The sequence below is a fragment of the Lissotriton vulgaris genome, chromosome 6 (assembly GCF_964263255.1).
Source record: "Lissotriton vulgaris chromosome 6, aLisVul1.2, whole genome shotgun sequence".
Taxonomy (NCBI): Eukaryota; Metazoa; Chordata; class Amphibia; order Caudata; family Salamandridae; genus Lissotriton; species Lissotriton vulgaris.
This window is the reverse complement of record NC_141694.1, coordinates 1290539484-1290552252: the sequence shown is the minus strand read 5'-3', so window position 1 is coordinate 1290552252 and position 12769 is coordinate 1290539484. Positions and strand designations below refer to the sequence as shown.

Here is a 12769-nt window from a genome sequence, read left to right as displayed (position 1 = left end):
TTGTTTATTTCAAAATGGATGCCCGTCCTGTCTTCGCAAACGAGCGGGAGCAGTTAGCACTGTTTCGCAACAGGATGCTTGAATACTATGGTGTGCTGCCACTTGCCACTTTGAGTGCATCATATGGATTATCATTTCGATTTTCCTATTCCACCTGTGTCCAGCCTGTATTTCATTGCCTGAGCTGTGATTTCATGTGGGCCCTGGATTGGTGTCTCAGCAATTTGGTGTCTCCTGAAGTGGATTATGATCATCTCATGAGTCCCTTAGTTGCTCATGAATTGCTTTGTTCTGACGGAGGGATTATGGCCTTTGCAGCGATGCATGTAAATGTAAATGTAAATGTATAGGCATTTATATAGCGCACTACTTACCCGTAGGGTCCCAAGGCGCTTCGACCGCTGCGAAACCCTTCCTGGCTTCCCTGAGAGATGGTCCCTTAATGGGTATCTCCAGGGTGAGACCAGGCATCCCCGGCGGTCTGGTGGGGCCGTTAGTGAAGATGAGGCAAGCTAATGCCCAGAGTTGCCGAGTGTGAACGCTGATCAGAGTGGGCACCGAGGCGAGAGAATTATCAAGTCCGCTGACCCTGGTCCAGAAACCTGCCGCGCCGGGAATCGAACCCTGGTCCCGGGCCGTCCTCTGCTCTCGGGTCTGCCGCCTCTAACCAGTGAGCCACACAGAGTTCTGAGTCGTTGGAATATATTCGCAGCGGCGCAAGATTTCTTGGCACACAGCTTCATTGAGAACCCACCAAGTTGTCCTCTGATGGTATTAGAGGCTCCGGTAATAGAAGAGCATGTATGTTCCTTCTGTTGAATAATTGGATGGCAGAGTTGTTTTCGGATGATAACAGTGACTTCCTTTTGGAAGCGGTTGCTGCTTACTTCACATACTCAGTTTTAGGCTAAATACTATTGAGGCCTTTGGTGTCATGATTTTTTTCTTCTCTCATAAATATTTTTCTCAAATTATCATGGACATTTTTTGATCGGACCTATTGGCTTTGCTGACAGTGGACATTACAACGTCGTGTTGGTGGGATTTTGAATTATTTGGCTGACAAATTTTTTTCCTCACCTACTCGATTTCGAACTGAGCGTTATATTGAACTCTGCTTTCAACAATTGAGTCCCTTTTCTTATCTTATCTTATCTGATACATGCTTGGATCAAGGGAGGGTGATATATGGATAGATGTAGCCTGATTACTGTGTTAAGATAGCATGAGCTTTTTAGGAGTTTAAACGCCATTTTACCTTTCTGCTGCCTTTTGAACACAACACATATCTGCGCTTTAGCTTTGAGCCTAGTAAAATGTTTTCGGTTCATACAAGAATAATATGTTGTTACACTGATACCAGCCTTGCTTGGCGAGCTGTGTTTGTACAGTGAGTGATGAAACCTTCAAGGATATCTCAACACAGTAGTTGTTATGAGCACTGATCTTCGCACGTCCCTAGACATAACATACATGCAGCTGCAGCCAAGATCTGGCTTTAGGCGCGTTTTATATTGCTTTGCACAAGAGCATACAAACACACTTGATGGTGCTTCGCATGCAGAGAGCTGGTTGCTGATGATGTGATCCCTTACCACTAGGATCTTGAGGTATGGGGCCGCTCTGCTAAAACCCATGAGAGACCTTCTTAGATATAATATAGTATACTAGCTTGGGGGGGGGGGGGGGTGAGAATTAGGTTTTGTTAAACCCTATTCATTTTAGCATAATACTATGCTTGCACCGTTTGTGTTCTATGGACTAGTGACTATGCTGATTACTTTGTTTCTTATAATATGTTTGCTTGTATTAGCTAAGATACTGCGCATGAGAGCACTGCATTAGTGAATAAACATTTCAAATATGCACATGTCCTCTTTTACTCCTGGTTCTGGATTGAAATGATTGTATAACGAAAGAGTGTTCATGTGTTTCACGTTACCTGAGGTGTACTAAGTTCATGTTCTGGTTTGTCTAAGCATTGGGAGTTTATGATGACCAATGAGACACTGATTGCTAGTCTGGTAGGGGATTTTTGGGTACTAAGGTGAGTTTTGGGACATCCTAATTCACTGAGGTTCCAAGCCTCTATGCACAGTTCTGTCTGAGCACGGAATCCCTGCGACAGCATCCAAGTAGGAAAGCAGGTAGTTAGAAGTACAGAGATTGCAGATGATGAAGACACACCATTGTGGTTGAAAATCCTGCACTGGAGCAATTTATTACATTATAATGTGCCCTGTCCTTTCAGAATGCCGGTAATGGGTTTCATGGGAGATTAGGCTGGAAGAATACAGACCCAGATGACAAGAGACTGAGAGTTAACTAACACGTTTTAGATCTGGCTCTGGCATAGATTTCTCTCATCGTCTTCATGTTACTGTTGTTTTTGGCTTTCATTGGGGACATGGACATAAACAACAGCTAATCCATCTATATATGTTGCAAACTAGAGACTGTGGGCCCGATACAGAAAGATATTGCTGTGAATTAGTGTGACTCTTTCAGTGTTCCTGGCTTACTCCAAAATCTCATTAGTATGCTAGGAGTACTCGCGGCTTACTTGCCAGCAGTGTTCAATAGTAAGTTGGGCACTCAGTTAAGTGAAAATGACTTTTGTCTCTGTTGGGCTGCAAAAGTCCCTTACATGGCAATAGATGTGAACCCTTGCCCTGAGTGTCCAACTGCGGTGATAACTGATTCCTCAGTAATGATTTTAGGTCATGAGCGAATTTGGATCATGCATGGGCATCAAGACCTAGGTCTGTGCCATGGACTGCAGTCAGATTAAATCAGGAGGTGTGCACCATATGCTACTCTTATAGCAATGGAAGGTTACCACCCTTACCTGACGCTGAGTAGTACTAGAGCAGTGGGGCAGCATTCTGTTTTTAAAGTGAGTGATCAAGAAATATGGACAGGCCTTTCGACCTGTGTCATAGGAGTGGAGGCTGGCATACTCATAAACCTCCGTTGCTGTGTGCTCAGCTTAAACTTGCCCTACATCAGGGAAGATGTGGAGACAAAGTGTACATGTTTAAGTTCACCAAACTGGCATGCGCATGAGCTGAGCTGCTACAGTACATGGGGACTGTTGGTGCATGTGTGTGGTGTGAGCGTGAGGCCCTAAGTGCTATGGTATATGGGGACAGGTGATCATGTAATTGCATCTATATAGCGCCCACTACACCTGACGAGGCATCAAAGCGCATTTTCGGCGAGTAGCACGCTACTCCGGGACCCATAGAGGATTAGTGTTGAATTAGTATAGTGAAACATGCAAGTACATTTTAAGTGGCGGATAGGTTAGTCAGTTATTTGATTTGGAATGATAGCAGAAAAATAGAGGAGGACAAAGGTTTGTATTTATATAGCGCTTGTTGACGCACGCTATTCAGGAAGCCTACAAAGGATTAGTGGTGAATTAATATGGTGAAATATGAAGTAATTTCAGTGGTGGATATTAGTCAGTTACTTGGAGTGAGAAGGATAGCGGAGGGATAAAAGGGGAAGAAAGATTTGCATTCATATAGCACTTGTTACCCCTGATGGGTGTTGAACCACTTTTCTGGCAAGTAGCACGCCACTCCGGAACCCATAAAGGATTACTGCATGACTGCACTGCTACACCAGGCGTCGTACACTACTTAATTATCCTAAAACAGGCTTCAATATGTAGTTAGTCAGCTACTGGTAGCTGTTCAGCAACCAGAAAGTAGCTGTCCAACCTACTAAATTACACTTTGTTTGTGTATGATATAATAAATATATGTATACCAAAATTCAGAGTCTGTATTTGAGATGAAGTGAGTGTATTCTCACAACTGATATTTAGAGAAAAATAGCTGAATTTCCAAAATATAATTGTTAGCAATTGGGTTGTTGGTAAACTGGGGAATTAGTCCTAAGCAAGCAGCAATCCTAGTCCGGGCACGAAGCAAGCAAACTCTAAAGTCAGACTTTACTTAGAGGGAATGTGTAAAGTATTTGTGCAAAATTTCAAACAGTAAAACAGTGAACACACCACACAAAAAGATTCCACAACAGATTAGAAAAATAGAGCTTAATTTAATAAATAAAACAAGACCAAACGACAAAAATCCAATACATAGAACTTGAGTTATGATTTTTTAAAGAATAAGCTTAAAATAGTGCTTAGAAGCAATATGCTCATACTTGTAATACACGGTTGCACCAGGTGGGAGAAAGTCAAGAATACAGGCCGACCACGATGGAGCGCAGGCCAGATACAGGGACCCAGCGAGGTCCGCTGCAGAAAAGTACCTTAATGATTCTTCTGTCGACATTGAGGATGCTTGGTGTACACAAGGTGATGCTCCGGTGCCAATCCACACAGCGTCGGTGATACTCTGATCCTGATCCGTGCAGCTAAGGCGATGCATCACCTCTGATGAGCGGGGTGCTGCAATGGGAGGTTCGGAGTCGTCTTTGAGGCTGCTGTCAATGGAGGTGTGAGGGCACTGCACCAGAAAGAGCATTGCGCTATGGTGATTCGGAAGATGATACATAAGGTTCAATCCTTGCAGCAGCAGCGATGGGTCAGTGTTGATCCACGCAGCAGAGGCTATGTGTCAGTTCTGAGCCACGCAACAGCGGCGATGCATCAGTATGGCAGAGGATGCGTTGGTTCAGCTCAAGCGTGCCCCTTAGGCCCACTTTCAAAGGTCCAGGGCAGGAATGGTATCACTTGGCAGGGCAGACTCAAAGATTGCAGAGTGCAGGTGCAGAAGCAGGGTGGTTGGAAATCTTTTGTGAGACTTCAGATCAGGAGGCCAGCCAACTAGTCCTTGGAGTCACTCGAGGTTTTGGGTTCAGGTGATGCAGATCCAGTCCTTCTCACCCATGCAAGAGAGCAGCAGGCAGCAGGTCAGCACAGCAAAATAGAAGTCCCAGCAAAGTAGCAATCATTTTCAGCAGCACAGCAGCCTTTTCTGGCAGCGTATCCACAGGTCCAGAAGTGTACTGAAGTGGGTCCCGGGCTCACTGTGTCACTAGAATCAAGCTAGCCTGACTGATGAGGGGTGATAACCCGAAACCGGTCGCAGGATGGTTATTTCCGTTCCAGGGAGGTCCTGGCTTGGCAGTTTGTGCTGGACTGTTCCCATGAGGCACATGGTCAAGACTGATTTGCAAATGGCTGTGTCTAAACTGGGGTGGCACGGTGAGCAAAGGAAAGCTGGATTTAACCCAGATCTATTGACGGGGGTGAATGTTTGATTTGCTATGCATTACTTCCATCATCTGTGTGTCTTTTGCTTTCTTGCCCTCAGTCCGCCGGGTATGCCCAGATGTGGGTCCCAAGCTCACTGTGTCACTGGATTCAAGCTAGCCTGGCTGATGAGGGGTGATGCCCCGAAACTGGTTAAAGGATGCTTGTTCCTGGTCCAGCAAGGACCTGGCTTGCCAGTTCGGGCTGGACTGTTCCCATGAGGCACAGGGGCAATACTGATTTGCATATGGCTGGGTCTAAACTGGGGTGGCACGGTGAGCAAAAGAACAATGGATTTGACCCAGATCAATTGACTGTGGGGGAACGTTTGATTTGCTCTGCATTCTGTCCATCATCTGTGTGTCTTTAACTTTCTACAAGTGACATCTTCCGAACTACAATTTAAAATCTGAGTTCACCATATGTTTGGTTTTTAAATTGGGATTCCAGAGACACCACACTTGAAACGTCTATCGCTTCACAATTAGAAATTGCAATTATAAAATATAAAAAGGTAATCCCAATGTTATCATACGGAGAGATAGGCCTTGCATTAGTGAAAAATGAATTTAAGAGTTTTTCAATACCAGCAAGTGGAAAACCTAAAAGTACATGTCCAAACTTTTACTACATTGCATTCTGCCCTTTGGGCTGTCCGTGGTCCACCCTGGGGGTGACTTAAATGCATTAGAAAGAAAGGTTTGGGCCTGGCAAGAGTTTTAACTTGCCAGGTGGACACAGCAGTTTAAACTGCACAAACAGGCTCTGCAGTGGCGCGCCTGAGACATGCTTAAACGGCCAGTTAAGTGGGAAGTACAACCAATACTGCAGGCCCACTAGAAGCATTTAATTTACAGGCCCTGGGCACATGCAGTGCAATTTACTTGGGACTTATAATTAAACTGAATATGTCAATTGTGGATAAGCCAATGCTACCATGTTTTAGGGAGAGGGCACATGCACATTAGCACTGGTTAGCAGGTAAGGTGTCCAGAGTCCTATAGCCAACAAAAGCAAATTCTGTAAAAAGGGGAGGAGCAAGGCACAGCTTTAGGGGTGAACCTGGAGAAAGGGCCATCTTCAACAATAATTAAAGCAGATATTTGAATGATAAATATCATGTAGCACTAGGGAGTCATATTACTAGTGTTATTACCTTAACCCTGGGGCATTGCAGCTATGGCTACTATGTATTACTCACGTAGAAGCATTCCAATCTGACAAAATCTTTTTTTCGTTACAGATGGCATCTCAATCTGATGCACTGAGGTGATCACTGCTGGTAATCATGCATATAGTGACCACTAATGTAATCTTTGCTGATGTGCTCGCTAATACAACACTAATACTACTGGTAGCTTGGATGATTTTCATTGAACATAAGTTGATCATATTACAGAAAATGTTGGAAGCCTTAAATGAACTCTATATACATATAATTGCGTGCACAAGCTGCCCGCTAATCAATCTAAAACAAACATGGACTCCGGCAGCACAAAAAACAGACCAAAAGTCCCAGCAACTGCGCACTTGCACTGTCCATAACTACCAAGGAGTTTGATTAAATTATATTGGCTTCCCAAGACATCAGCTGTCTAGAAAAAAGAATAGAGGTGCCACTATAACTTTTGATTTGTGTAGCCTAAATATGAAGTCATACAGGGGCAAATCAACAAGCCCCGGAGATACAATTATCGCCGCTTTAGCGTCCGTTTTCAGACAGAAAGCAGCGATAATTTTATTGCCTAATCAGCAAGGTCACGCTAACGCGTGAATCCTTACATTATAGCCCTTTCCCCCAACGCCCATCTTTGCATCTCTAATGAGATGCAAAGTGGGCGTTCCTGCCCTGACATAACTGGAGAAATGTCGCTAAGCGACATTTCTCCAATTATCAATGGGCCCGCTAACCTGCCGAGCGACAAGCAAAGTAGTGATAACTTCTGTTATCACTACTTTCCTTACGCCTGCTTCAAAACTGACTTAGCCATGATATCCTATGAAAGGTGGATATCATGGCTGAGTATGCCTTGCCCTATCAGCAAGCTTTCGCCAAACCTTATCCGATTATCCCTGTATTTCCAGTGATAATCGCACAATTTGCAGCTTGCTCTCTGAATTTTATCGCTTTGGAGATAAGCGTTACGATAGCACGCTATCTCTGCGATACAATTCAGAGTTGGATGATGATAATTATACTTTCTCTAAGAGTGCTGAGCGATAATTATCGCATGGCCTTGATGATATGCCCCACAGTTCCTTCCCTGAAGTCATATTAAAAGTTATTAGGGTCAAACACATGCCAGCTATCTCTTAGGGCTAAGTGGTCAGTCTGACAAGGTTTGCCCCCACCTTGGACCTGTTAAGACGCATGATCTTTAAGAAAAATGTCCACCTAGCATGAAGCACAGTCTAATCTCAGATTCACATGAAATGAAAGATTGCTAAACTGCAGAGTTTGCAGTTATAGGGCTTGATGAACAAGTTACTTACCTTTGGTAATGCATTATCTGGTAGAAAAGATATCCAACTGCAGATTCCTTACCTTTGAATTTCCCAGGCATTAGACTGGATCCGGAAACATTTGCGTGAGAAGTACCCCTGCGCACTGTCAGGTGGCTCCATTCAGTTCCACCCAGTGTCGTTGGGGCCGGATATAATGTCACGGTCACCTATATAGGCACAACAAGACGGGAGGACGTCAGTTACCTTTCACGACTTTCCATGCCAAAAGCAGAGAGCCATGAAGTGAACTGACTAGTGTGGGTTCAAACTAAGACCCTGAAAGGGGAGCAACCCTAGCTCTATAAATGTGTCTGCAGAGCGGAGAGGCATGGGTGGGTCTGTAAGGTTTCTGCAGCTAGATATTGTCTCCAGCAGATAATGCATTACCAAAGGTAAGTAACTTGTTCACCTGATAGAGACTTCTAGCTGCAAATGCCTTACCTTTGAATAGATACCCAATCCGTAGCATCCAGTATTGGGGGATGCAGACAAATTGACTAAACTAAGAAGCCCTGCATGACCAAATGGTCAAAATGCCCATCCCTACAGACTTGACTGTCCAGGTATTTGTGCTTGGCAAACATATGGAGGGATGCCCATGTTGCTGTCCAGGACTGGAACACCAGAAGCGAACGCCGGGGTCGAAGCTTTTCATCTGGTAGAAAAGGCCGTAAGCTCTAAAGAGGCTTCTTTTTAGCCAGGGTGTTGCAGATTTTGATAAAGAGAATCACCCAGTGCAAAATGGTTCATTTCTGAGCTGTCCAACCATTTTTTAGCTGCTACATAGCCCACAAAGAGTTGGTCCTCCACCCAGAACTCTTTTGTGCAATCAAGATAGAACTACATCGCTCTTTTAGGGTCCAGCCAATGCAGTTGTTCTTCTTAAGAGGAACGTAAAGGAGCATAAAAGGTTGGCAGGGTGTCAGATTGTCCCAAATGAAACAGGGGCACCACTTTAGGCAAAAAATAAGCCCAGATACAAAGCACCACATTATCTGGGAATATCATAGAGGGCTTGGAAGATGAAGCCTACAGCTCACTCTCTCTCCTGGTAGATGCTATTGACACTAGAAAGCAGCCGAAGGGGACAATTGTGGAGCCGCTCAACAGGAGCACATATGAGATAAGTGAAAAACAGTTTCAGATCCCACTGATGCATTTTGAAGGGTGAAGGGAGAAACATATGCACAAGCCCTTTCAGGAACCTATTTACAATAAAGGACTTAAATAAAGAGGGTTGGTTAGGCAGCCACAGGAAAGTGGACAGAGCAGAAAGAACACTTGAGAGTTCCCAGAGTAGAGCCCTGCTGGGCAAGGGTAAGAATAAAGAGATGAATATCAGAAAGAAAGGCAGAAAGAGGGTCAATAAACTTTTCTGTACAATATTTTACTAATGTGTGCCAATGGCAGGCATTTGCCGCTTTGGTGGAGAGCCACCGGGCCGCCAACATAACTTTGCAAACTTCAGAAGGAAGGTCAAAAGCTATCAACGGTTGTTGCTCAATCTTCACACAATTGGGTGGAGGGTTGACAGCTTTGGGGGGAGGACCCTCCCCTGATGCTGGGACAGAAGATCCTCCCGTAGGGACAGTCTGATTGGAGGATGGATGTTCATTTTCAGAGACTCTGAATACCATACTGTCTGTGTGCAGTCCGGAGCCCCAAGCATTACTTGGGCCCAGTCGTTCCTGATCTTCTTGAGGCAGAAATGGTATAGTGGGAAAGGCATACAGGAGGCTTGAGCTCCACTTGAACAAAAACCATGGCCGAGCAACAGCCATCTTCGAGACTCCAACGCGCAGACTGATAATATTACCCGATCACTTCAGAGGCAAACAGATCTAACCAAGGCTCTCTACACTGCTGAAAGAGACTTTGTGCCACCTCTGAGTGGATACGCCATTCGTGATCCACTAGGCATTGACAGCTGAGTTTGTCTGCCCTGGCATTTAGAGAACCAGCCAGCTGTTGAACTACCAGGATTTTGCTCTGCTGTTCCAGCCATGTCTATAGAGGCAGGGCCTCTTAAAAAAAGGGCCCACGACCCTACCCTGCCCTGTTTGTTGAAGTACCCCATGGCTGTGATGTTGTTGTTTGTGAACACTTGCACCAACTTCCAACTTACCAGGTGAAGAAATGCTTTCAATGGTAGTGAGATCGATCGGTGCTCCAACAGGTTGATGTGGAGTCCAGATTCCGCCAGAGACCAGAGTCCTCTGATCTCCACCTCTTCCAGATGGCCGCCCCAGCCCAGGAGTGACCCATTTGTCACTACTGTGAGATCTGGATGGGGAAGGGAAAGGTGTCTGCCTCTGACCCAATCGTGGTTCGTTAGCCACCACTGCAGTTCCCGCCAAGATCTGGACCATGTGGGAGAGATTCCCCATTTGCTGCATCCACTTGAACTCCTGGTTCCACTGCAGAGCCCACATATGCCATCTGGCATGATTTACCCCCACATCCGAAGAGCGACTACGGGAGGAAGGTCCTTCTCCTACCTGGCCGCCAAGACCTGGAACTCCCTCCCAACCGACCTGCGCCTGACCCAAGACCACCTCTCCTTCAGGAAGAAGCTGAAGACCTGGCTGTTCGAGCAGTAGCAGTAGCGGCACCCCCCCCCCCCCCCCAGCGCCTTGAGACCCTACGGGTAGGTAGCGCGCTACATAAGTGTCAATGATTGATTGATTGATGCAGGAGGCCATGAGGCGCAGAATCCTCAGAGTCATTTTCACTGAAATCCTGGAGAGAGGCTGAAACATCGGTATCATAACTTGAATATTCTCGAATCGCTGCTTGGGAGGATAAGCCCAAAACTGCACTATGTCCAAAACAGCTCTGATGAAAGGGAGCATCTAAGGAGTCAGGTGTGACCTCTGTACATTTATAGTGAACCCCAGAGAATACAGGATGTCTACCGTAGTCTGTAGATGGGAAACAACAGCCCGGGGTGAGGCCGCCTTCAACAGCCAGTCGTCAAAGTATAGGAAGACTAAAACCCCCAACCTGCGCAGATCAGTTGCTACCACCACCTTCCCCTGGTGAACGCTTGAGGGGCGTTGGCAAGGCGAAAGGGAAGCACAGTGAAAGTGTTTGTGGCCTAGCTTGAACAGGAGGTAACGGCTATGGGCAGGCAGGATGGGGATGTGCAAATAAGCATCCTGCAAGTCCAACGCTATCAGCCAGTCTCCTTGATTTAGGGCAGACAAGACCTGAGACAAAGAGGATATCTTGAATTTTTCCTTTTTGAGGAAGAGATTGATGATTTGGAGGTCTAGAATAGGACGAATACCTTTGCTTTTTTTTTCAGAAAGTAGTTTGAATAACAACCACTGATATAGGAACCCTTTCTAAAGTCTCTTTGGCCAGGAGCGCTGTAACTTCCTCTTGGAGCAAGATACGATGATCCCCATGAGCCGTTCATGAAGAGGCAGTAGAGGGGGAGGGAAAGGTTGGAAAGAGAGGGAGCAACTCATCCGAATGATCTGCAAGACCCAATTGTCGGATGTTATGGACTGCCAGTGGAGGAGATGACACTGGATTCTCCCTCCAACTGGGTACCCACAGTCATGTAGGACCAAACTAGGAGTGCTTAGAGGCTGCAGTGGGGTTGGTGGCGGATGACTTCTGGCTAACATTCCCATGGGATCAGAATGCACCACATCCACATCCAAAACCTGGGCAACTTGCACAGGACCGTGGCTGGCATATGGTTGACACGGTTGGACTTTATTTTAATTCACTTTTGAACAGCATTATTTTCCCTCTGTTAGTACTTGAAATTAGCTATTAATAATTTTATAAGGGAGGGGGGGGTGTTGTGTTCTGGAGTTTTGTATGCACACTTTTATTTGCATGTTAATGCCCATCGTTCGAGTACCTGTTCTCGACAGTTGGTGAGAGGCTGCTAGGAAGGTTGGACACTCACCGCTAGTACGGGGCTTGCTCTACATCAGAAAATAAACATGAACTCCACATACCTGATACGGCATCAGTGTCTTGTCAGTTTACTGCTTGGTAATAAATGTTAAAGGTACAGGGGTGCTGGGAAAATGGAGAATATCTATTAAAGAAGAAAAAGAACAGCAGAGCTCACCTCATGGTGCTTTTCTGGAATTCCAGTAGGGCCTTCTTTATCTGCACTGTGTTCAAGTTCCATTGTCCCTTTGTTAAACATCTTCGATGCCAATGCTACGGGGGGGCTCACCACTGTGTCATGATCTGCCTTTTCAGGGAAATAGGCTAATTGCAGCTCCTGGAAGGCAATTGGCAGTTCTCCTTCATTGCTAAAATGATGTATCACATTCCCAATAGCTCTCAAAATACTGGAGCCCTTCTCCATGAAACGGAGACTTTCCTGTGAAGAAAGATACAAGGCTTTAGCATAACACAGAATGAAAAAGACAAGCCAAAAAAATACTCTTAAGCACTGCAGCACATATTTATTTACTGAAAACCAACACCTGTAAAGGGCATGGTTTGCCATGGAATCTCAAATTTGTGGATTGCTGCTATTGAATTATGAAAGAGGGGAGACGGGAGGTCTTATTCTGGAGGTGAGTGAACACGTTAAAAGGTAATTTTCTCCAGATGACAGTTTATCAACCACAAGCTGATCTAGGGTGACCAACCGTCCGCAAATTTTACGAACCGTCCATAATTTGGACCTCACGAATAGATACCCAATCCATAGCATCCAGTATTGGGGGCTGCAGACAAATTGACTAAACTAAGAAGCCCTGCATGAACAAATGGTCAAAATGCCCATCCCTACAGACTTGACTGTCCAGGTATTTTTGCTTGGCAAACATATGGAGGGACGCCAATGTTGCTGTCCAGGACTGGAACACCAGAAGCGAACGCCGGGGTTGAAGCTTTTCATCTGGTAGAAAAGGCCGTAAGCTCTTAAGAGGCTGCTTTTTAGCCAGGGTGTTGCAGATTTTGATAAAGAGAATGACCCCGTGCAAAATGGTTCATTTCTGAGCTGTCCAACCATTTTTTAGCTGCTTCATAGCCCACAAAGAGTTGGTCCTCCAC

At 45.4% G+C, this 12769-nt stretch overlaps 1 protein-coding gene across 1 annotated transcript in view; it reads right to left on the bottom strand.

The window, feature by feature from the left end:
- The window catches only part of ADGB (androglobin), a 1363241-nt gene that overhangs the window by 565959 nt on the left and 784513 nt on the right, over positions 1-12769 (bottom strand). Inside the window, exon 20 of the mRNA XM_086927423.1 lies at positions 11829-12089. Coding sequence (XP_086783549.1) covers positions 11829-12089 — 261 coding nt within the window. The remainder of the gene's footprint in view (positions 1-11828; positions 12090-12769) is intronic.